The 26,047-nt window shown below is 45.8% G+C and overlaps 1 protein-coding gene across 6 annotated transcripts in view; it reads right to left on the bottom strand.

Annotated features, from left to right (window-relative positions):
• The window catches only part of GABRP (gamma-aminobutyric acid type A receptor subunit pi), a 28,700-nt gene extending 10,909 nt beyond the window's left edge, over nucleotides 1-17,791 (bottom strand). For 4 of the 6 annotated variants that reach the window (XM_035290421.3, XM_035290426.3, XM_035290423.3 and 1 more), the window contains exons 1-6: nucleotides 13,350-13,889; nucleotides 12,579-12,673; nucleotides 11,973-12,091; nucleotides 7,003-7,070; nucleotides 5,596-5,813; nucleotides 3,428-3,510 (exon numbers count right to left, since the gene is read on the bottom strand). In XM_035290421.3, coding sequence (XP_035146312.2) covers nucleotides 3,428-3,510; nucleotides 5,596-5,813; nucleotides 7,003-7,070; nucleotides 11,973-12,091; nucleotides 12,579-12,673; nucleotides 13,350-13,367 — 601 coding nt within the window. In that variant the 5' untranslated portion in view covers nucleotides 13,368-13,889. Of the gene's footprint in view, nucleotides 1-3,427; nucleotides 3,511-5,595; nucleotides 5,814-7,002; nucleotides 7,071-11,972; nucleotides 12,092-12,578; nucleotides 12,674-13,349; nucleotides 13,890-17,634 lie in introns of those variants that run through there. The other 2 variants (XM_008991013.5, XM_078364540.1) reach the window with 1 other exon arrangement.
• Nucleotides 17,792-26,047: the final 8,256 nt, after the last annotated feature.

The following is a 26,047-nucleotide window of genomic DNA, read 5'->3' as shown; positions in this document are numbered from 1 at the left end:
CCTCTCCTCACTGGGGATGATATTTGTGAAACAGAGGCTAAAGTTTCCAGGGGAATCTCTCACCTGGGATTTGAGTTGAGCCCAACCACGATATACGAAGGGTAATTGTTTTTTCCATGTGGGACTGAAAATGAGTTCTCTTTTTGATAACCTCAAGTTTTATTCTGCCACCAAACAGCTGTATTGCTTCAAGAAGGTTCTGCATGCATTTAATCAATAAGATAATTAATCTGTTTGTCTGAGTCTTTAATTAAATGTCTGCTTCTGAAAAATGGCTTCTGCCTCATAATGGTTGTGCTTCTCAGACGTTGCCCACTTGTGACCTTAGGTAAGGAGTGTCCACTGCTCTCCACAGCTTGACTATCCTTTCCCCCTTCACACACAAACCCTCCCTCAATGCCTTAACAAATCATAGCTGCAATGTTGTTTGCCTATCACAAGGTGCCCAAGTTTGGCTGGCATTTTGGAGTGGTTTACTAAGGGACAATAGGGATTGCTTAACAATACTAGGGAGTTCATTCATCACACATCAACTTAGAGTTAAATCCTCATTCTTCATCACAGGCAAATCCCCAGATTATAGCTTAGATGCACATTTACTGGCATGATTGTATGAGTTTTATCTATCAAGCAATTTCTTTTAAAAGTTGGAAGCATGAGTGATAAATGTCAAGGATGGTTTTGCATATTTGCCATTTCTTCTGCTGTGTTCCTTCTTGTACATAATCTGCATCTTAGCAGATTCTGAGTCCCACTCCTTGTCCCCTTGGTTCATTCTAGTGGATTACCTATGTCTTATTCCAAATGACATTTTCCCTAGGAAAACTCTGACACCCCATTACTTTTCATTGTTGTAACTCATTCTGTTATAATTATTTAAAATCCCATACCCTCTACTAGACTGTAGAGTTCTTGAAGACTGGAACATTGCTTTTTTTTAATTTTGAGACAGAGTCTCGCTCTGTCATCCAGGCCAGAGTGCAGTGGCACGATCTCGGCTCACTGCAACATCTGCCTCCTGGATTCAAGCAATACTCTTGCCTCAGCCTCCCAAGTAGCTGGGATTACAGGCACTTGCCACCGTGCCTGGCTGATTTTATTGTATTTTTAGTAGAGATGGGTTTTCACCATGTTGGCCAGGCTGGTCTCAAACTCCTAACCTCATGATTCACCAGCCTCAGACTCCCAAAGTTCTGGGATTACAGGTGTGAGCCACTGTGCCATGCCCATTGCTTTTGTCTGTGTATTGCAAACATCTACCACAGTACTTCAGATAGAATAGTCATTTAATGGTTGAATGGATGTATTGAATGTATTTAAACAAGGATAGACAGATGGAACCTAACCAGCCATCCAGACTAGCTGGAGATTTTCATGGGACAATATATAAAACTAAAGTGTTAAAATGAGAAAAAAGACTTTCCTTAGCATACACAGGAAAGGATGAACAGTGGTGTTGGTCCTGAGTAATGCAAGGGAACTGGCACAGGGATACGTCAGGGACCACTGTGTGGTAATCAGGTTGCAATTCAGTTGAACATTCTGGCAGGATTTGGGGAATCCAACAAAAGCATCACTTAATGACTCAATTTGGGGAACAATGATGATAATAAATGGACACTGGAGAAACTGGAAAGGAGTTATTAAAAGATTTTCATTATCCCCATATTACTGTTTAAAAGCACTTTATGTATACTCAGGAAAAATAAGCAGCTCAGATCACTAACAAACCACGGGAACAAACTCCCTATGCGACTCTCCAGCCCAGTGGAAGGGCTACTAGAGTTCAGGGAACTTTGGACCTTTGAACCCAGGTAGAATGTCTACCTGGGTTCAAGTCCCAGTGTGGCTACTTAACTTTCTCTTGGGAAAATTACCAAATCCTAATAAGCCTCAATTTCTGTATCTGCAAGATGGGAAAAACAAATTATATCTCTCAGGATTGTTTGGAAGGTTTCCATATAGTGTCAGACATGGATTAAGCAATTGGTAAATGGATGCTGCAGTATTTATTGGGAAAATCATTTTTATTACTTTTTTTTTTTTCCTTTTGAGATGGAGTCTTGCTCTTGTAGCCCAGGCTGGAGTGCAGTGGCATGATCTTGGCTCACTGCAACCTCCACCTTCCGGGTTCAAGTGATTCTCCTGCCTCAGCCTCCCAAGTGGCTGAGATTACAGGCATGTGCCAACATACCTGACTAATTTTTGTATTTTTAGTAGAGATGGAGTTTTATCATGTTGGCTAGGCTGGTCTTGAACTTCTGAGCTCAATTGATCCATCCATCTTGGCCTCCCAAAGTTCTGGGATTACAGGTGTAGGCCACTGTGCCCGGCCCATTTATTACTATTATTATTAATAAAAAAGTTGTTTGGTCAAGGAGACTGGGGCAACAGCAGATTGAGGTCATAAAGCACATTTTTTTACCTTCTTCAGGAAGTCTTTCCCCAGTAGCCTCTCTACCTCCTTTGCAATGGAGAGTGAGGTTTTTCTTGTTACCACAGTGCTTTGCATAGAAAAAAGAAAAAATAAAGCCTTTGAGGCTTTCTAGACTTAAAAAAGGTAGCCCTGGACATATTTGCCGACAAACAAAGAGTATATTGATGAAAATTCCATGACTTTTTTCATCAGCTTCTACAGGGACCTGTGGCTGATTTGATGCTGGAGAGTAAGGGCGGGTGGGTGGCAAAGGACATGGCCATAAAACTCATCTGGAATCATAGACCCTTTGAGAGTTAGTAGCCAGATGGATGACATAAATTAAATGGTAAAAGTTTAGGTCTCAGGGGCTAGTGTAGATGTGTTGTTACCAAAATGTTTTTTATAAAATGATTGTCCCACAAAACACTCATGAAAGAAGATTCCATGGTTTAAAACGTTTGGGAAGTGCTACCACTCCTTCTTGGAATTTCACATGGAAGTAGCTTATTCGAGTCTGTTAAAAGCTCTGCAGCAAAGAAGACTGTTAATACTTCAGGCTTTAGGAGTCATCTGGTCTCTATCACAAATACTCAGCTCTGGCACTGCAGTGCAAAAGTAGCTATAGACAATATGTAAGTGCATGGGCATGACTGTGCTTTAGTAAAACTTCCTTTGCAGAAACAGGTGATGGGCTTGATTTGGCAACCGGCTGTTGTTTGCTGAGCCCTGGCCTAGACCACCAACTACTTTAAAGAATTTCCTTTGGTTTTCTTGTCCACTCACAGTAGGAGGTATTTGGTACTAATGCATAATGGTTCTTCCCCAAAGATATTAGACACGTCTTTGAGAAGTCTCTAAATCTGTCTGGAAGCATAGTCAGAAGGGTTGAATCCATAGTGAATCAACATTAAGAAAAGAAAGGTCACTATGTATGAGATACTTTTCATGAATACACAGACCTAAGTCACCCAGGAAATCATCTCAGGAGTCTGTAGAATGTATACTTACAGCTTTCCAGCTGCAACTTGCATGTCTGTGTGTCCATGGGGTATTTAGACAGATCCATATTACATGCAACAGTTGTTGTGATCCTAAGAGGGAAAAATGGGTTCAAAAACAGTATTATGAGGGAGCTATAGAAAGTTCACATTCCCTTCCAAGGCCCACTCAAAGAGGACTTCCACTTGGACTCTTACAATGAACATGTAGCTTAGAGCCTGCATCTAAAGCATCCTTGAGGTTCTGTGTGCTAAAGAATGCCCATGAGGCTTGGTTAAAACTGGGTCCAGAGTGGAGGAGGTTGGAATGTTGGTCATTCAAGAGGCAAAACTTCTGAGAGTATCACAGAACAGATGGATGCAATGGCTCCAGATGCTTTAGCATCCAGCTTTTACATTTAATCTTCGTGACAGACCTGTGTAAGCCTAGGACTGTGCTCACAGTCACTATTGTCACCACTTGACAGCAGCTGTCGGGACTTGCATAGGCTCACATGGCTCTGAGTGGCAGAACTGAGGCTGGAGCCCAGGTCTCCTGGCTGTGCTCTTCTCACAAGACCCTGCCTCCTCATGGGAACCAGGATCCAGAGGCAGTGGGGGCCCCAGGCACGTGGCTTTTGGGGCTTAACCCCAGAGACGTTCAACTAAATGTCAGTTAAGCTCTCATGGTGGAGATTGCATTCGCCGGGCCTTTATCTTCCTTTATTCTTCAGTGTCATACATTTTTTATTCAACACTCTTATTTATTAAGCACTGTGCTAGGTACTTGGCAGAAATGAAGGTGATTAAAGAATGGTGCTGTGTGCCATAATGTAGACAGACACACATGTATACACAAATGCATGCACATGCCTACACACACACACACACCTCCAGGAAGCTCACACTCCCTTTAGGGAGACAGAGACTAACAACAGCTATGGTTTACTGAGTGCTTACTGCGAGCCAGTCCCTGGGCTGAATGCTTTGCATGCATTACCCCTTTGAGAAGCTCTACTAGGTAGGAAATATATTAATTCTCATTTTACTGTTGATGAAACTGAGGCTCTGAAAGTCAAGTAACTTGCTTAAGGTCACAGAGCTGCTGAGGGACAGAGCAGGGACTTTGTGATTCTAGAGCCAGGCTATTAAAACATCCCTCATTATTTGTAATCCTTACACAATATTGATTGCGCTGTGTGCCATAATATAGACAGACACACATGTATACACAAATGCATGCACATGCCTACACACACACACACACACACATGTGCTGTGGGAACATGGAGAAGGCGGATGTTAATAATGATTGGAATTGAGGTCAAAAGAGAAGTCTAGTTATGTTTCATGAAATAAGAATTGGGCTTTGAGGTGGTCTTTGCAAAAGTCAGTACAGTTGAGGCATGTCCAGAAATTCAGTTTATAGGTTAACTCAATCCTTGATTTATAACTTCAGACTCTCACTTAAGATTAAAGGTCAGCCCCATGAATTGGTTCCTGGCCACCTCCCCAAGGCCTCTGGCAGCTTTGGGTTTGTACAGTCCTTGCACAGGCAGGGACGAGTCCTGTCCATCCTGGCTCCATGAACGATTGGGTGAAAAGAACTTCAGCTTCAGGGATTTGGGGAGAGGACAAAGGGGAGCCCATGGCTGCAGGTGGCAGAGGCTTTGGGGCACTGTACCTTGGTTTTCTGTACGAACATGACTCAGACAAGTAGAGCTGTGTTCAGGGGCTGCTGCAGCTTCACTGAGCCCCACAAAAGGAAAATTCCTTGCATCCACCTCTCTGTTGGCTCTTGCTGTTGCCCTTACTTCTTCCCTTGCTAACTTCCCTTTATCCTTTAAGACTCAGCTCAGAATCCTGTGAAAACATCCTCTGACATCACCCCCAAACCACTCACCTACTCCCCAACTTGGGCCCCAGAATTAGGGACTTCCTTTGTTTCCAGGTCCATGACCTTGAGGACAGAGCAATGTCTTATTCAGCTCTATCTTGTGTCCAGCATGGGGCTGCACACAGAGAAGGGATTCGGTAGATGAACTGAGAGAGGGACCTTCTATTATGGGGGCAAAGATCTAAGAAGACATAGAACCTCACAGTGGCTCTTTGAGTTCTGGTCACAAGTATCCAAGACACATCTGCATGTTTTCTCCCAGCTGCTGCCCTCCAGCCTGGAGGTCACAGGTGTCTGCGTACCTGAGGGCATAAAGGACCGTGCCATTGGAGAAGAGGCGGATAAGCCTGTTTCCCACAGTGACTTCATGGAGAAAGGACTTCTTGGACTCCACAATGTAAGTGTCTGGCACCCAGAGGAACTCTACGAGGCGGGCATCCAGAGTGAAGCTCTTGTTGCCTTCAAACACCAGCCGCTGGTCCATCCAGCGCTGTCGGAGGTATATGGTGGCTGTGTAGTCCTGGGAAGGGAAGGCAGGGTATGGAAATGGATAGGGGTGGTGGGTGAGAAAACCCCACCAAACAGGAGAAAAGTGGTCAAGCTTTACTCCACTCCCAACCTCCACTTTAGAGCAAGAGCACACAGACATTGGTGAATAAAGTTGTTATTCTTATTGCAATATGCCATTACTCAAGATTGGGGTAACTGGTAAGAAGTCACCTGCTGGGTAAGTTACCCCAGTTATCCCAGTCTTGGGGTAGTGGCATATTGCAATAATAGAACAAATTGCCTTATTTTTTTTCTAGATAATAGCTCCCATTGCCAAAAGGGAATCCCATGTTTGAGACTTCAACTTACTTGGCATGACAGCTCACATTGCAGTAGATCACCAAGGCTCCACCAAATTGCTGAAGTTCTTGGTGGGCTAAGTGCTTAGGATGTCGGGAATGCACAGCATGCCACTTGGCAAGCTGCCTTTAGTTTGCCCTTATCTTGAATGTGTGTGTGTGTGTTTTTTTTTGAGACTGAGTTTTACTCTTGTCACCGAGGCTGGAGTGCAATGGCACAATCTCAGCTCATTGCAACCTCTGCCTCCTGGTTCAAGTGATTCTCCTGCCTCAGCCTCTCAAGCAGCTGGGATTACAGGCATGCACCACCAAGCCTGGCTAATTTTGTATTTTTAGTAGAGATGGAGTGTCTCCATATTGATCAGGCTGGTGTCGAACTCCCAACCTCAGGTGATCCACCTACCTTGGCTTCCCAAAGTTTTGGGATTATAGGCGCGAGCCACCATGACTGGCCATTGAGTGTGTTCTCTTAAGGGAGAGGGTCATTGCAGCAGTCAGCTGTCAGTTTTCCTCAGGTTGTCTCCCCCACTATAAAAGACCATATGTGATCTGCAGCCTTGCTTACTACACTTTTACTCCTTTCCCCAAATTTTATCCATCACCAAGTGTATCCACTTGATTCCCTGGTTTCTCTCTTCCTGGCCCTTGAATGGATCTTCTTCCTGATACTCAGAAAATCTGTTCAACAAGAATCTTTCACTGTCTTGAGTTTGGAGATAGCACTCCAGCTTCTGCCGTTCTAAATGGAGGAGGGCCGTGAGCCATTCTTTTTTTTTTTCTTTTTGAGTAGCTAGAAAGGGTATCCCCATTACACACATGGACAGGGACTCCTTGGGTGGAGTACAAAGGAACAACACTTACCATGTTACTCTCTGAAATGCTGGAGATACTTGCAATGTCTAGAGTCAGCGCTATCTGAACTGGTTCTCCTAAGATGAACAAAACCCAAGACAAACATGGAAACACAAACATGAGATTTCCCAGTACTACATTAGCGCATTCTAAAAAAGATTAAAATTATAAAAGTCGAGCTTGTTTGATAGAAATATTTAAATAATCTATACATATAAAAAGAAAAAGTTAAATTTTCTTATCCCCTCTCAAGAGTAACGACTGTGTATGGTGTGCCTCCCTTTGATATGAAAAATATGCACAAATATATAGGTATTTTAATACATGAGAGACCACACTGTGTAATGAATGCATATTTTAAGGAACATAGTGCTGAGATATTTGCCACTTCTTACATGGAGGGTTTTTCCTATGGCATTTGCAAGGAACTAATCATTTAGAAAGTAACAGATTAGGTAATCTGATTGTGCACAGATGTCGTTTTTTTCCCCCTTGGCTAAATAAATTTACCACAAGAGGCATTCAAGATCCATGGCTGAGCTTTTGCTGACCTCCAGACACTTTGCTTCTCTTCCTTCACTCTCCCGGAACCCTAAACATTTTAGAATTTCAGAACCTCTGCACTTGGTCCAGGGTGCAGACCGTTGGGCCTCAATCCTGGAGGCTCAGCAGCCAGATTGAACTTCAGAGAGAGACAGTTCTATCTCTAGAGACTGAGGTGTCAGAGCTACCTTCAAGAAGCCAGGCCAGGCCAGGAAGTTTACTCCTCTTTATGTGGAGATGTGGAATAATGTACCTAGGTCCCAGATCTGTCACCTCCCAGTTCTTTATACTGGGAAAAGTTAACAAATCTTTCAGAGCTGCAGTTCTCTTACCTGCAATTGGAGATCATGTTGACCTCATAGGGTCAAGGAAAGGTTTAAAGGAGATTAGGCATGTGACAGTGTCTTTGTGGCGGGGCAGCAATGGGGAATGTAAGAGAAGTGCCTGCCCAGCCGGACATCCTGAAGGTGTTCGTCACTGGTTGTCTGTACAAAGCTCCCAGAATCATGTCCATCAGTCACATGATAATAGGCGCTCAATAAATGGCATTTCCTTCCCTTCCCTTCCCCCTCTCTTCCGTAATCTTAGCTAATTTTGGAAAAGAGACAACTTCATTCACTAGGCTAATAGATGCAATAGCATTCACTTGCAATAAAAAAAACCCCAGGGGTGCCTCAGGGGACTGTGAAAATGCATTAACCAGGAAGAGGCCAGGCGGAATTCAAAAGAAGCTTAAAAACATCTGATTGGTAGGAAAAGGGCAAAGCAACCGATTTATTAATCTAAGAAAACTAAGCCATAGGATATAGGTAGGAATTTGGAAATAAAGTGTTAGAGCCAATGCAATTAAACAATACTTGAATGTTAATGTTGATATCTGGTGGAAAAGGATGATATATATATATAGAGAGAGAGACAGAGTCTTGCTGTGTTGCCCAGCTGTAGTGCAGTGGCATGATCTCAGTTCACTGTAACCTCCGCCGCCCAGGGTTCAAGTGATTCCTCTGCCTCAGCCTCCCAACTAGCTGAGATTACAGATGCGCGCCACCACACCTGGCTAATTTTTTGTATTTTAGTAGAGACGGGGTTTCATTATGTTGGCCAGGATGGTCTCAATATCCTGACCTTGTGATCCACCTGCCTCAGCCTCCCAAAGTGCTGGGATTACAGGCATGAGCCACCGCACCCCTTCAGGGTGAGATCTTTGAGGGCAGACCCTGGAAGGTGCTGAAGCAGTATGGTGCTAAGTGGCTTTCTACTCTTTCTACAGGCAGCAAGGTGCAGCTCTGAGACTGGAAGCCTGGAGTCAGAAAAAGGTATATGAATTCCATTCAGGCCACTTAACAGCAGATTTCAAATCTGTCTGTGCTGCACTTTCTTTTCTTTCTTTCTTTCTTTTTTTTTGAGATGGAGTCTCACTCTTGTCACCCAAACTGGAGGGTGCAGTAGTACGATCTTGGCTTACTGCAACCTCTGCCTCCTGGGTTCAAGTGATTCTCCTGCCTCAGCCTCCAGAGTAGCTGGGATCACATCTACCACCATGCCCAGCTAATTTTTGCATTTTTAGCAAAAATTACCACCATGTTGGCCAGGCTGGTCTTGAACTCCTGACCTCAGGTAATCCACACACCTCTGCCTCCCAAAGTGCAGGGATTACAGGCGTGAGCCACTGTGCCCACACTGAGCTGCAGTTTCACGCCCCTAAAATAGAGCTACTAGAGCCACTGTGGTTTGAATGTGTGTCCCCTCCAACACTCATGTTGACATTTAATTGCCATCGTAAGAGTGTTAAGAGGTAGGACCCTTAAGAGGTAGAATTGGTGCCATCATAAAAGGGCAAGTTGAACTCCCTCCTGTTCTCTCTCTTACCACCATCTGATGACGAAGCTAGAAGGCCCTTGCCAAATTCCAGCACCTTGATATTGGACTTCTCAGACTCTAGAACTGTGAGCCAAGAAACTTCTGCTCATTATGAATACTCAGACTCAGGTATTCTGTTATAGATCACGAAACAGACTAAAACAAGTGCTGGCCATCGAGGGTTGGGTTGCGACGGTTACGGCATCTACTTTAAGCGCCGTAGATCGGTGTTAGTCGCCCTCCCTGAAGAATACAGGGATTGGAAAAGACACAAGAATTCCAGTCCCACTGTGCTTTCTGTCCAGTTTATTTCTACACAGTCTAGTCTAAGCTTTGTCTCAGTTGGCTTTTTTACTGGACCAGAGCTTGCTTTCTTCCCCTTGAGTTACAAGAGCAAGCTGTGCCACCAGAGGGCAGCTTTCTCCTAGGAACGAGGTCAAAGCCAGCACCTGCGTAGTGTTCACTAGTGCCAGCTTACAAACCTTTGCTTTGTCCAGCTCTGTCCCTGAGAAATCCTATGAAGATCTTGTCTCTTTTGGACCTCAGGGTCCTGGAAACTGGATGCACAGATATTACGAGAGCAATGGCCCTCCATGGGCCTCCAGGCTGCCATGCAAGTATAGGGATTTTCAGGAGTAAAGTGCCAAAAGGCACAAAACAAGGTGTGGAGCTATGCTGTTCCCCTTTTTTAACTGAAGACCCCATGCCCTGCTTTTACCCCAGGTGGGACAAGACATCACATCCCTTTAGGCCTACCCTAGGCTCCCTGTTCTCAGAATGAACTCCCTGCCCAAGGACCCTGCACTTTGTTGGCCAGTGAGTAGGCAAACAAGAAGGGCTGCGTGCTGGCTTAATTGTTTGGGGTTTGGGATGCAAGAGAAATTGTTGAGTGGCATTAACCAAGGCTACATGCTTGTCATTCATGCTCAGTAGGGCCTGGAAAAACTAGGGAATGTTGAAGCCTCTCTAGGCTCCTTAATGTAAGGATCACATCTTAATTGTGTCTCAAATCTGAATGAAAATGCATCTCTTCCATCTCCAACTGAGCAGATGTGATCGACTGAGGGCCCCGGCTTCTATGCTTTGGAATCTAATACCATGCTTGCTCTGAGGCCACACTTCTCATGGGCAACAGCCAACCACAGACCGAACACAGTGGGGATACAAAGGCAGGCCTGTTCCTGGGAGGCACAGGGATGGGAGACTCCTCTGATAGTACCTCTAGCTCAAGGACTCCCTGGTGGGTCATTCCAAACACACTGAGGACTGCCCTGCCATCTAAGACACTTCCACCCAACCTCCCTTCCTTCCCTCTCTCCTTCTCTGGAGCCAGACCTGCAGGTCTGACAACTCTCCTAGCTTTTATCTCCCCAACTCCCCATTCTCCCTTCTAGACATAGTCCCTCTAAATAGCTTAAAGAACTCATCTGCTCTTGGCATCTGCTCTTCAGAAGATCTGGACTACCACATGAATCCTAGATCAAACCAGGAAGGGATGAAAATAACTCATCCTCTGTTGATGGTTGTGCAGGCACTGTGCCTCAGGCTTACATACTTCACTTCATTCAGTCCTCCCTGTGAGATAGATGGGATGTTCCCATTTTACAGAAAGGGAAAGTGAGGCACAGAAGGTTAAAGTACTTGCCAAGCAGGAGAGTTAGGAGCCAAACTCAGGTTTGTTCAATGCCAAGGCTCTTTCTGTTGCTTTCTGCTATGAAGAGCTGTGTAGTTGGTCTCGCTCCCTCCCTCCTTGCTTTATTCTTGCAACAGATATTAATCAGCAATTTGTTATATGTCATGCACTGACTTTCTATGGGGGATAGTGAGGGAACTGAAGTCAGACTCCTCTAAGGGCTGCCTGGAGGAATCAGGGGAGGCTTCTCAGAGAAGGCAGCATTTGCTCTGAGACATGACGGAAAATTGACATTTTTCTAGGGAGTCACGTTCAAAGAAGCAATTCCACGAAGATAGCCTCTGTAAAGGCACCAAGGCAGGGGAGGGCAAGGATGTTAGGGAATGTTCGGGGAGCATTTAGGAGCATTGTAGGAGGGGAAGGAGGGTGGACTTGGGCAGATGAGAATGACAGAGAGACAAAGGCTGGGCTGCGAAGGACCTGGTGTGCTTGGACTCTATGCGAAGATGCTGAGGCATGTACAGGTGTTCCAATGGGCAATCACCCAGGAGGCATCTGGATGTCAGTGTGAGGTGTCAGCTGAGAGGGGGCAGGCTGGAGGGGGAAGACCAGATGGGGTAGCCTGGTGGCATCTGGTCATTATTCAATGAATAATGACCCTGGAAGTGGGGGCAAGAGCAGGACAGTGTGTGATTGTTAGGAGGCTCTCGGAACCTCCTCAGCGAGGAATAGTATTGCTTTATCTTGCAGGCAGAGAGGCAAGGTGCCTTTTTCCAGGCAATGTGAAAAGTCATTGGTAGCCATCCTCATCCATCATTGCCAATCCTTAACAGGTTGCGTATCAGAAAATGGAGTCAACTAAGACCTCCCGAAACCCTCCACTGCTTATTGTCTCTGTTTCCATCCCTTTGAATTGATGTCTTGGGCACAGAGGATGACCTACCACCAAAATTGGGCCTGAGAAATTTGTTATATCCTGCTGTGAGGTTCTCAAAGCCAGGCAGGGAAAGCTTGTCACTTCTGCCAACCTCGACGTTGAACTGATTGCCCTGGACACACATCCTGGAAAAGAAATGGGTTTTATTGTGCATGCTTGCTTATGTGAACCAACATGTGTACACACCCTTGAGCTGTGTTTGCCCATGTGTGTGTGGGTGTATGTGCCTCGTCCGTGTACCGGCAGGGATATTCCTAAAGACAAATCTCTTAATTTTCAGCTATTGAGTTAGTATCTCCATTTTTACCCACTTGTCATAGATCAAAATATCATGGTAATCTTGACAGAAGATTGATAATTTGATTGATAATTTTGATAGAAGAAGACACACCCTCCAAGTGTCTTCTTGAAAAATACAAGGGTTCATCCATCTATGACCATATGGGAAGCTTGTGTTCTGTAAATGGAGTAAATAGCAGGAATTTTCACTGGTGCTCCAGGGAAGTGACTGGACCAGGTTTTGCCTTACTTGTGGGTGAGTAGGAAGAGCTTCCCCCTCCCACCACATGCCCCAACTCAGATGGAGGCCATTCTGGGGGTAGCAAAGCTCACCTTTCAGTGAAGAGAATCAGACACATGAAGGCCAAGTGGAGGCTGTAGTTCATGTTGAGGAGCTGTTCACATGGAGGGGTTGAAATAGGAATCACCTGGGAAACAGAGGGGGCAAGGTGAGCGACAGGCAGCCCAACAGGCTCACCAGCTCCTGGTCAGCCTCTCTCCAGTGGGTGGTTGGCTTAGCATTTTCTCAGCATGCGTGGGAGGTGGCCTCTTTCCATACTTTTCAGTTACAGCTCCTTCTCTCTGTGTTCCTGACAGGAATGACTTCATTTTGGAGGATTATGTTTTTTTAAATGTAATTATTATTTTTCTTGAAACAGGATCTCACTCTGTCACCCAGACTGGAGTGCAGTGGAGTGATCTCAGTTTACTGCAGCTCAACTTCCAGCGATTCTCCTACCTTAGCCTCCTGAGTAGCTGCAATTACAGGCATGTGCCACCACACCTGGCTAATTGTTTTGTATTTTTGGTAGAGATGGGTTTTTGTCATGTTTCCCAGGCTGGTCTTAAACTCTGAGCTCAAGTGATCCATCTGCCTTGGCCTCCCAAAGCGCTGGGATTACAAACATAGGCCCCGTGCCTGGCCCAGGATATGTTTTAAATCCACCCAAAATTAAGACTGAGACCTTGTTTGGAGCATGGTTCATCAGCACCAGAAATACAGCCAGTTTATCTTCTGGGCTGCATCTGTTGGGAGCCAAGACTATCCTTGCCCTGTCCTTGTCCCAGCTTTGCCAGGAAGCACACTCCCAACTTTACACTCACCTTGACCAAGCCAGACATTCTCTTATTTATCCCTGGGTCTAGGCTTGTGGGGCCAGTCACGTAAACAGGAAACAAAAACCTCCTAGGAGCCTCCTGTTAGGAAGTCATGAGTTAGGTGCTGTCCCACAGAGCTCACTCCATCCTCACAGTGACCTTGTGTGGTGGGCGGGTTAATCCTTGTATTATGATGAGGAAGCAGGTGCATGGGAAGGACACCATGCTTGTGAGTGACAGGGGAGGCTTTGAATCCAGGGCAGGCTGTCTCCCCAGTACTCTCTTCCTTCAGAGCAGGCTGGGGTCTTGGCCTTAGATAGCCCAAGGATCCTTGCTGCTAGCGTGACTTTGCAGGTCTGGTCCCTGGGTTTCCTGAAGCCTTCCAGCTGGAGTGTGCATGAGGACCATTGTTGTGGGTGGGGGTGGTGCATGGCTCAGAGGCCCAGCCTCCTTAGATTCAGGAGCTGCTGTCAGGCATCCTTCTGAGACAGCAGGGGGCTGCAAGGCAGGCCAGCCTGTGACCTGTCACGCTGGTGATAGCAGAATGGGGGTGCTCAGGCTCAAGCCTCATTCCCAGGCAGCCCTGGGTAGATCACCTTCTCCATGGCAACATCTGTGAGACAAGCCACTTTCTAGAATCTAGTCTTTCTGGAGCTTAGGGTGTGGTTCAGCCATTCATTAATATTACTTTACTTTCAAAGCCAATACATGTTCATTGTAGAAATGGCAAGAAGACAGAAATTAAAAGTGTAAGTCCCAATCATGTGTCAATATGGGTTCATCAATGAAAACAAACATGCCGCTCTGGTGTGAGATGTTGACACTAAAGAAGGTTGTACATGTAGGGAAGGCTCAATTTTGCTGTGACTCAAAATCGCTCTAATAAAAGAAGTCTATTTAAAAAAACAAAACCTAAGCGAAAAAAGTCCCTTCTTCATTTCTTCTCTCTCATTTCATACTTCAGAAATAACCACTGATAACAGTTGTTTTGTCCACATATGCACAGATATATATTTATATGCATATGTATCTCTGTACAAAAAAATTAAAAAGCAAAATTGGGGCAATAGCATGCTTTTTTACTGCGTGCCTTTTTAAGCTTAGTAATCAGAGCAAACATTTATTGAATACTTAATGCATGCTTACAACTGCACCACGCCTGTCTAGGATACTCACAACTCTTTCAAGTAGGGACTACCGTTCTCTTCATTTTATAGGTGAGAATACTGAGGATTAGAGAGGACGAGAAATGTTCCCAGGGTTCAGTAGCACATGAGGGGTAGAAAAGTGAATCTAAGCAAGCTGACCCCAGTCCTCTTAATGAGTGCAACATGAAACATGCTGTTTCCCACTATCAGTGACACCTTCCATGTCAGATCCTATAGACCCGCCTATTCTTTCTAATGGCTGAAGGTATCTCATGGTGTGAATGTACCAACATTTCTAGAACACATCTCCTACTGTGAATGCTGTTATTTCCAAAGTGTTTACAGTTACAAAATCAGTAAAGAACGTCTTTGCACACAGGTAAACCCTCATAATTCTGCTCTCTGTTGTGTTAGCTCTTTTGTTCTCACTCATTGAAAATACCAGCTATAAAATCAACGTTATAAATCTACCGATGATCATACTCACATTCTCTTCCTTTAGTCCATCTCCCCAGTCCCTGTCCCTCCCAGTCCAAGCATTGAGTTTAAGGGGGTCCCTGGAGCAGCTCCCATGTCCTCCATTGCCTCTTTCAATTTTCCAAAAGTTTATCGAGCTCTCCTATGAACAGGCATGTGAAAGGCACCACCAGAACACCCATCTAGTGAGGGAGAGACACATGTGCATGGTGAATGGGTGTTCCCTATAGCCCTCCTATAACAGGAGCAGAGGCCAGGGGATACTTGGTATGCAAAGGAGCAGGGAGGATGGGCAGTGTCAAAAGGGAAGTCACAGAGAAGGACATTTGATTCTTGGTGAGTGTGTTGCATTTGCCAGGTACACAAGGGGGAGTGGGGACCCTCCACATGTTGGACAGAGAAGTGGAGGCTTGCCCATGGCCTCTCTCACACACAATTACCAGCCTCTTTCTGCCAGCCCTTGGCTGTCTGTGTCTTTCTCCTGGTCTGGCCTGAATGAACATGGTTCTACTTTGGCATATTCCTCAATTCCTCCTCCTCCCATAGGAAACTGCTCTTGATCAAGCGAGTTGGGGAACCATCCAGTCTTCAGGTCCAGGACTCCTATTGAATAATGCCTTCCTGGTCACTACAAAGATGTAACATTTGGCCCTGGGCCTCTCAATTTCCTTTAAGTAGTCTTATGATCTGAGAAGCTTTGCCCAGGCTAGAGCCAGAAATGTAATCCCATCCTACCCTGTTTGCTTGGTTAGGTTGCTAAACAGGTCTCATTTTATAAGGGAAGAAAAGAGAAGCAGAAAAAAGCCTTCTAAATGCCCATGAATTGTGAGAAGCCCTGTCTGGTGCTTAATTTCATTTAATTCTCATGACCATTGGCCCAGTAGGTGTTAATTTTTAGAGTCAAATCTCAGATTTGCAAAGGGATTTGGCTGAGGTCACACAGATATTAAGCGGCATAGTTTAAATCTGTTTTCCAAGCCCCTTTTCTTTGCCCTGCATCTAGCAGGAGGGCCTCCAGTGCTCCCAAGCTGAACTGGATTCCACTTCAATCTTGTCCTTTTTACACCAAACCCATCTGGGGGATGGAGTGTGGCATCCGCAGCACATCCCAAGTGACAAGTGCAGCTAATGGCATCACTCCCTGTGGCAGAGGAGCCAACCATTAAGTGGCTATGTATGTGTTGGCCAGCCTGAATGGAGGCTCAGGCCACCAGTTCCGGTACAGAGGCTGGAGATGGCATTTAGTGTAGAGGTACTGAGCCACCAGGGGGCAGTGTCCTAGGGATTGTCCCCGAAGCTGCAACACAAATGTTGACTGGAACTACCTAGCTTTCTGCATCTGCACAGGCATGGTAACTCAGACATGGTACTCAGGCGGGACCTAGGAGGCTCCGGAGTAGGGGCAGCCTATGCATTATCCTGCCTTGAGGGCATCTCTGGACAAGCTCCCATTTCCACTTGTAGAGGAGACCTTGAGCTCTGGATTCTGACACACCTGAGTCATTCTACCTCTCAGAGCCTCAGTTTTCCCATCTGACCAATGGGAATAGAAAACACTCAGTAAACATTAGTTTTCATTCTCCTCTACCTTCCTCGTCTTCCATGTGAAGTCAGTGATTCCACTATGACTAACAGAACCCAAAGCTCAAGCTCTTTCTTTCTTTTCGAGATGGAATTTCACTCTTGTTACCCCAGGCTGGAATGCAATGGTGTGATTGGCTCACTGCAACGTCTGCCTCCCAGGTTCAAGCTATCCTCCTACCTCAGCCTCCGGAGTAGCTGGGATTATAGGCGTCTACCATCACGCCTGGCTAATTTTTGTATTTTTAGTAGAGACGGAGTTTCACCATGTTGGCCAGGCTGATCTAGAATTGCTGACCTCAGGTGATCCACCTGCCTCGGCCTCCCAAAGTGCTGTGATTACAGGCATGAGTCACTGCGCCCACCTGCTCAAGCTCTTTCTAAAACATCCCAGATGCCACTCAGAGTCTGAACTAAGTGGCATCATCTCAGGAAGGACAGGATCAGGCACAGGGCATTAGAGTCACATAGGGAACTGATGGCATCTTTTTCTGGACCAGAAATCCAGCCCAGTGCTTCCCAGTCTCCTCCGCCTTTTCCTGGGTTGGCCTGCTGGGCCTCTATACTCCTTGCTTTTGGCCTATATATCTCTTGTTGAAACTTCCCAGGCTGGAAGCAGAAGTAATTCCAATATGTGCAAGTTTCTATTCCTGTTCCCAGAATATCTACCATGCAAACACAGTGATGCCGAACTTGTCACCTCTAGCTTCCTTCCTATGCAGGCACTGTCTTCCTATCCTCATCACTTCGGCATAGACAGAATAGTTTGTTGGAAAGCAGGAGTGGAGCCCAAATTAGGTTGAGATGAGGAAAGGCATTATTGCCATGGGATCTCCTTAAGAAAATCCCAGAAGATAAAGTGGTGCGGGCGTGCCCTGTGTCTGCTGGTCTTGGTTCTCAGAGGTGAACCACTGTGGCTGTAGTGAGGACAGCAGGGGCTCTAATCTCAGCTCTGTTGCTTGTCCTCCAGTGACGCTCCCTGACGCACATTAGGTGTTCATCAGAGTCCAGACCTGCCCCCTCCCTTGGTCCCAGCAGGGCTTGCGTTTAGATCTCCTTCCCTCCCCTCTCTCCAGGCACCTTACCAGCAGCTGATGAGACTCCGTCAGGGCAAGTCCTTCAGGCCTACAGGCAGGAGGTCTGGGAGAGGCACGGTCTTTTGTGTCCCCAGGGTTCTCCCCATCCTCAGCCCTGTCCCCTCATAAGTGGGCACGCAGCCACCCTCTGATACAGTGGCTCTCTGGGAAGAATGGAGCTGCCGAACCTGCTGCGCAGAAACAGAGGTAGGCGGAGCCTCTTGTAGCCCCGTCCTTGGGGGCACTGACTGGTCCTGAGTGTCTGGGAATCGTCAGCTCCTGCTACAGCTGCTGCCTCCAGGGGTTTGATTCTGAGATCGTGTCTCAGTCATGCTCCCAGACCTCTGTCAGAAAAGACCCCTGAGATCAAGGACCCGTGAGTGTCAGGTAAAGTGGGTGACCCCACCCACTGTGCCAGGCTCCGTGTTTGGAGGAGAGCCCTCCATTCTGGTGCAATGGAATGACTATAGTGGCCACTTCACCACCATAGGCCTCAGCTTCCCATTCATAAAATGAGAACCTGATTGTTTGTTAAACTCTCGTTCCTTTTTGGCATTTTAAGAGCATCTTTGGGATCAGTAGAAAGCCTATTCTGCATCAAAAGAGACTTTCGTATTCCAGGACCTAGTGCTTTCCAGCTGGGAAGTCTCAAAAAGAGCCATAGAGGCCGAGAGCACAGAGAACAGGGGCCCAGGAGGCCAGCACAGGGGAGACTGGGAGACACTGGGCTGAATTTCTCCAACCCTCCACCTTCCCCCACCCTGCCCTCACACAGAATTCTTGAACTCCCCACAAAGTCCCTTCAGGAGCATCCCAGAGAGGGAGGCTTTTGTCCTTCCTGGCCAACTGAACCTCCTAACAGAATGGCTCTGGCAGTGCTCACTGAGCCCTGGATCATCCTCTCATCATAGCCAGTGGCCCCAAATGCACTATTGGCTCCAGCCATGCCAGTAGGGAGAGGGGATTCCTTGGAGGCTTGGCCTTGCACTCCGAGGGAGCTGGGAGCCAGAAGGGAATCAGATGGAGGTGCAGGGAGAGGCCCAGAGGCATCTTCTTCCCTCCTGACATCATGGCAAAGCTCCTTCCCACCCAGTATAGGAGTGGTAAAGGGAGAGACCCAGAGAGAGAAAGGAAGGGGAGCAAATGGAGGGGCAGGAAAGGGAGGGCCTCAGCGTACAATTCACCATAGATGCCTTTGGCCCCAAACCAACTTCCTTAGTGAGCTTCTGGAGCCTGGCCAGGCTGGAAAACATTGCTCCACTGGTGGGTAAGGAGTGGGCACCTAAAGACACAGTGATTTCATTTCTCCTGAGAGGCCTCACTTTCACTTGGGAACCTTGTAGGGTGCTAGAGCAAGAATGGCTGAGGAGCCGGTTTCAGGTTCTCAAGGAATGAACAGTGATCTGGGGCTTTTCTCAAAAAGTCAAAGATGTTCTTACACAGAACAAAGACTCCAGGGTAACAAAAACAATTCAGAGCTGGGAGGTGGGGGTGGGAGGGTTTCCTCTGACTCAGGAACATGAGACTTAGATGAAGGAACAGGGGCTGCCTAGCTGCATGGCCCTGGGCAAGTCACTTGGCCTCTCTGGATCTCAATATCTTGTCTGACCAATGGAGCTGAAGCTTCCTTACAGGGTCACTGTAACGAGTCAGCAAAGACAGATGTGGTAGTGCATCTGAAAGCACCTGGCACCTTGACCTGGCACATTGTAGGAGCTCAACAAATTGTTCTTTTTCTCCTGATACTGTAGTGTCTTGTCACGTTTGTACTTACCTATCAACCCTCCATCCAAGTATCTATCCATCTATTTATCTATCTATCTATCTATCATCTATCTACCTATCTACCAACCTACCTACTTACCTACTTACCTTCATCACCATTATCTATCTACCCTGTGTTTAATGTTTCTGATCATATTGTTAGTACTTTCATCACAAGGGGCTTGAATTATACTTCTATGTAGACATCAGTAAATATGTTAAGAGACTAGCCCTGGTGGCCAGGGAAAGCCAGATCTCCCACTTTCAAACACTCTCTTAGAAGGTGTCCCAGAAAAACAAAGGCGAGAGTACACAGATATGTCTTGCCTTGTACCTCAATCACAATGCATACAGGATACTAAATCATAATAATACCATACATTTGTATAGCGTTTTGCAGTTTTCAGAGCTTTTGTGCATATGCTTTATCTCTGAGCCACATAATAATCCTGTGAAGCAGGCAGGGCTTTTTAAAAAAAGTGTCGTTTTGCAGATAAGGAAGCTATGCTTGTCAGCCAGCTACTAAGGGGTGGAGTCAGCATGGACTGGAATCTAGGTCTTTGAATTTCAAGTAAGTCCATTCAATAATGGTGGGGAGTACAGTGAAACAGTTCAACTAAAGCAGGGTACAGAGCAAACCTTTGGATCTTCCCCTTGCCTGGAATGCTGCAGTGAGATGAGATTACTTTTTGCACCTGCACTACCCTGGAAATACTGCCTGTCAGAACTGAATACCCCTCCGACCTGAAATCCCAGCTGGAAATTCTAGGACAATCTCCACCCTCTCATCTTCCATCTTCCCCCACCCTCAACACCTGATGGACCCTCACTCTTGATACCTCGTTCTATCTTATCTCCCAATATCTGGCTCACTATCTCCTAATCTTAGAAATGGGCATCTCCAAAAAGAGGCCTGAATGGCTCTGTGCTAGATGAGCCTTTGACTTATAGGGAGAAAATATCAGAACTTCTATGGCTTCAAACAATGGGAGAGACATTGCACTTTACTAATATTTGCTGTGTTCATGGATACTGGCTGCTCACCAGTGTGATGGGCAGACCGTCCAAGGTCATGTACAGCTGGGCCAAGCAACGTGAACTTGAGGATGGAGCTGGGCTTTACAACATGGAGGGCTTGGTCTTGCAATCCTTTGCTTTGGGGCCAGATTAAATGGATTGATGATTTGTTTTCACCAAATTAACCCTAAATTGATGTGTGGCTTAAAAAAGATTTTTACAAAAAGCAACTACTGAAAGAAGATAACACACATAATGCAACAGCAAGAAAATGGTAGCACTGACGCTTCACTCATCTTAACCTAACTCAACATTTCCAGATGAGTTTTCAAACTCCTGCTAAAAATATGAAAGTGATTGATCAACATCAGAGAAGATGGACATTTCCTAACTGAATTTAGACAAAATTTACATAATTGGTAAGATAGAAAAATTATTGTTTTAGCAAGCACAGCCAATGTAGTGCCTTTTCTATTTGGGTCTCTGCACTTTAGTAAGGAATCATTTTTTCAATTCTGTAACTGATTAGAACTAAATATTGAAATAATTTGAACTGAAATCTAGTCTTCTAAATATCCTAATGCAGAAGCTTAATATGAAAATAATACAGACATGATAAAATGTAACAACCACATAGCATTTACTACAAATATTAGTTTTCATAGTAATTTGTTTCTGGGTCTTCAAAAAGTCTACTGAGCCAATGAACAAATGCAATCAATGGCATCTGCACAGCTGGGTAAAGCAGTGTATTATGAGCTCCTTATATTTGCTTCTAATTTCTTTGTATGTTTTTGAGATGGAATCTCACTCTGTTGTCCAGGCTGGAGTGCAGTGGTGTGATCTCGGTTCACTGCAACCTCTGCTTCAGCAATTCTGCCCCAGCCTCCAGAGTAGCTGGGATTACAGGCGTGTGCCACTGTGCCCTGTTAATTTTTGTACTTTTAGTAGAGATGGGTTTTCACCATGTTGGCCAGGCTGGTCTTGAACTCCTGACTTCAGGTGACCCACCCACCTTGGCCTCCCAAAGTTCTGGGATTACAGGTGTGAGCCATTATGCCTGGCCTGCTTGTAATTTCTAATAATAATAAATACATACCTTCCTCTCCTTACACTGCACACCCCCCCTGGTCACACCCCCCAGCATTGCCCCAGCTCCAAGGCCTAAACCCTAGATTCTAGATATGCTTGAAGGACTAGAGAAAAAGGCAATGGCAGGGGGTGAAACTCATTTCTCAGCGATGTCTCTGCAGAGCAGACAAACTCTGCTGGTGACGCAGTGTTTTCCAAGGTGTGGTCTGCCCAGAGGTGCTTCTGTCAGAATCACCAGGGGTGTTTGTTAAACTGCACGTTCCTGAGTCTTTCCCCAGACCTATCAAATCAGAGTATCAAGAAATTACAAGAAATGAGGCCTAGGAATCTGAATTTCAATCAGCTCCCCAGATAATTTTTATTCATTCTAAAATTTGAGGACTATGGCTATAAGGTAAAGCTCTCATTTCATTCATCATTGATTCAGTTAATAAATATTACAGAATGCCTACTCATTCCAGACCAGGCACTGTGCTAAATGCTGGTGGAATACTGCCCCTTCAGTGGCACCTGGCCCTTCCTCTGAAACTTACAGTTTAGAGGCGGAGGCAGACAATACTTAAGAATCATATTTAGTCTGGGCACAGTGGCTCACACCTGTAATCCCAGTATTTTAGGAGGCCAAGGCAGTCAGATCACTTGAGGTCAGGAGTTTAGACCAGCCTGGCCAACATGGTAAAACCCTATCTCTACTAAAAATACGAAAATAATCCAGATGTGGTGGTGCGTGCCTGTAATCCCAGTTATTTGAGAGGCTGAGGCATGAGAATAGCTTGAACCTGAGAGGTGGAGGCTGAAGTAAGCAGAGATTGCATCACTGCAGTACAGCCTGGGTGACAGAGTGAGACTCTGTCTCAAAAAAAAAAGAAAAGAAAAGAAAAGAAAAGAAAAAAAGAAATAAACATATTTAAATACCAAGGGTAATAAGAGCTCTGAAATACAAAAAACGGAGCAGGGCTGGCTAGCTTAGATGGAGCGACCTAGGAATACCTCTTTGAGAGGTAACATTTAAGCTGATTTCTGGAGAGTGGGAAGGTGTCCGCCATGTGTTGAGGAGGGCAGGGGAGGCAGGGCAGGGCTGGGGGACAGAGTTCTCTCAGGGGTTGCAGGAAGGCTGGGCAGTGGCTGGGGACAGAGCTCTCTCAAGGGCTCAAGGAACACCCTGGGGGAACACCTAGCCCAGGCAAACAGGTCCTGACTGGAGAAGCAGAGGGCTGCTCTTCCGCTTCATTGCAGCCTTCCCATCTCAAACCCTGGGAAACTGGAATAGCTATGGTAACATAAACCCAGGTTTGACTTGGAATCTTTCACAGCTCTTGGGGTTCAGCCAGATTCCCACAGTCTGAGAACCCCTGAAGCCAGGCGAGGTCTCCACCCACTCTCTCCAAACCTTGGTGTGTGTTCTTTTTCCTCTCAGTCGGCCTTTTCTTCTGAGCTGCTAAATCACTGGCACCTTTAGAAGACTGTCAAAAGCTAAGGGTATGAAAGACCTCAAGCCACGTACACCATCACTGGCACTGTGGGCCACAAGGCAGGTGAGGGAAGGTGGGTTGGATCTACTGGAAGCAAGCTGAGTCCCTGCTGGGGACAGACTGTCCACACCCCTTACTGTGCACCCTGGGAAGTTGCTTCCAGGGAGGGGCGGCCTGGATGAAAGATTTGTGGCAGACACTGTAATCCCAGCTGTGGAGACTGGGGACCATTTCAGGAAAACAACCTCACCAAGTCCCCGGCATCACTTTACCCTCTGTAAAGAGCTCAAGTGAAGCACATTCAGCCTTACCACATTCCCACAACTCAAATAAATAATAGACAAATAAAGAAGAAAATAAATTTAAAAAATGAAAAAGCATTAATATCATTGCCTGAGGGTCAGACTATACATGTGTTAGTTTCATTTATCAAAATGATTCCCTGGTCAGTTTCTAAGGGTTCTTGATTCCAAATATTTTTCTGCATCTTCTACAACATGTTTTAGAGCTGAGTGGGGCTTCTTATTTCTCCATTTCATTCACCAAGTTGACTCTGCCCACCCTGGCTTGGCATTTTCCCTGGGAGTTAAAGGGTGCTGCTGGGTGAGGGGCTTTGTGGGTCTGTGTATCACAGGGGATGGAAAGTCTCTGTGGTGAGGTCAGCCGAGCTTGGGGCTCTGGGATGGTGGGTCTTGTTTGGCATTAGACATTTCAGTCTATGTTGCTGAGTGGAATAGGCATTTGAGTCAAACCTGGGTTATTAGCTGGACTCAGTGGCTCATGCCTGTAATCCTAGCACTTTGGGAGGCCGACGTGGGTGGATCACCTAGGTTAGAAGCTCAAGACCAGCTTGGCTAACATGGTGAAAACCCATCTCTACTAAAAATACAAAAAATAGCTAGGCTTGGTGGCATGCACCTGTAATCCCAGCTACTGGGGAGGCTGAGGTAGGAGAATTGCTTGAACCCAGGAGGTGGAGATTGCAGTGAGCCGAGATTGTACCACTGCACTCCAGCCTGGCCAACAAGAGTGGAACTCCATTTCAAAAAAACAAAACGAAGCAAAACAAAACAAAAACCCGGGTTCTGGTTTCTTGGCTCTGTGATCTTGGCAAATCACCAAGTTTCAGTTGTCAGTTTCAGTTTTTCTTCTGTAAACTGGGGATAACAATACCTACTTTGTATATTAGAAGGCTATCTTTCATTTTGCCTGGTACAGGGAGTGCTCAATAAGTATTTATTTTTATTTTTTATTTTGGAGTCTAGTTCTGTCATCTAGGCTGGAGTGCAGTGGCACGATCTTGGCTCATGGCAACGTCTTCCTCCCAGGTTGAAGTGACTCTCATGTCTCAGCTTGCTGAGTAGCCGGGATTATAGGTGCCCACTACCATGCCTGGCTACTTTTTGTATTTTTAGTAGAGACGGGGTTTCACCATGTTGCCCAGGCAGGTCTTCAACTCCTAACCTCAAGTGATCAGCCCACCTCAGCCTCCCAAAGTGCTGGGATTACAGGTATGAGCCACCATGCCCCACCCACAAAGTATTTTTTAATCTGTAATTTCAGGCCCATGGCCCTGAGTAGCCAGTTGCACCCTCCATGGAACCATTTGGTGTTGTAAGATGCTGGCATGACGCCCAGCGTCATAAGCCTACCAGCCCCAAGGTGCGAGGGTCAGCACACGCAAATGGGATCTTTGCAACACTGGGTTCTTGAAGTTCTACAGCAGCGTCAACCTGCTGGGTGGCTCCAGAGGCTTCCGATACAGATCTCATGGGCTGGGGCTCACTTTGCTGACCTTCACAATAGCTCAACACCATCCTCAGAGCCAACCCACGTCCCAGCTGCCAACCACTTCAGATAAAAACAGGCCCACAGCAAAGTTTTCCATTTCTTAAAAAGATAAAAATTTTATTATTTTTCCTTTCAACAAAATTTGAGAGCTGACTATGTGTCAGATGCTTTTCTAGGTTTTAGTGACACAGCTGTGAGCAAAATAGATTGAGTCTCTGCTTAAATGAAATGCATATCCTATAGAGAGGAGACCAGAAAATAAATAAATGTATACAGACGTAGATGCAATGTTGGGTAGAAATAAGCACTATAAGGAAATGTGAAGCTGGCTAATGGGGATGGGGCATGAAGAGGGTTCTATTTAGATGGGCTTACAATAGAATGCCTGTTTGAAGAGGTGACATTAAAAGGAAGGAATGCTGTCCTGTTCTCGCGTCCGTCTTCCACCCTCATTCTGCTCTCCAGCATTATTCCTGGAATTCTACTACAATCAGATCACTTCCCGGCTTAAAGATCCTTCAGAGGTTATTTTTCTTAACAAAGCTGGAACACCTTTTAGCATGGCATTCAAAAGCTTTCAGGATCCGGCCCCAAAGATCACTTAATCTGTCGCTCCCCAGTTTCAACCCACCCTGAACTACTCACAGTTTTCCAAATGCCGCCAGGTGGCTGACTCTGTCTCTTTTTATTTCAACCCCTACTTTCCCCTACCTAGTCTTTGCAGATGCTGTTTCCCTGCCTGGAACACCCTTTGTCTTCTGCCTCTTCTCCATCTTGCCAACCCCAGTAAGTTCCTTGGAGACCCTCCTGTCCAACCAGGTTTTCTCCCCCTCCTCTAGGCCAACCCCTTGGAAAGTACCCACCATACCATGAACCACAGGATCCTTAGTTTGTACCCTTGCCTGTCCCCCATACCAGACTATGAGCCCCTACAGAAATTATTTGCATCCATCCTTAATGCTTAGTAGAGAACCAAACACATAGTAGGTGTTGACTGGATTAATAAACAAGGGAAAATCATTCTGCTTATTCTCTGTCACTTGATTATGCCCTTTCCAGCATGGCTTATTCAAAAAAATCTATGGCACATAGTATATATATTTATAGGGTACATGAGATATTTTGATACGGGCATGCAATGAGTAAAAATTGCATCAGGGTAAATGGAGTTTCCATAACCTCATGCATTCATCATTTTCTGTGGTGCAAACATTCCAATTGTACTCCGTCAATTATTTGAAAATGCACAACAAATTATTGCTGTCTGTAGTCACCTTGTTGTGCTA

Source organism: Callithrix jacchus, chromosome 2, assembly GCF_049354715.1.
Source record: "Callithrix jacchus isolate 240 chromosome 2, calJac240_pri, whole genome shotgun sequence".
Classification (NCBI taxonomy): domain Eukaryota; kingdom Metazoa; phylum Chordata; class Mammalia; order Primates; family Cebidae; genus Callithrix; species Callithrix jacchus.
The sequence above is the reverse complement of the archived record's forward strand: the minus strand, read 5'-3'. Positions and strand labels throughout refer to the sequence as shown.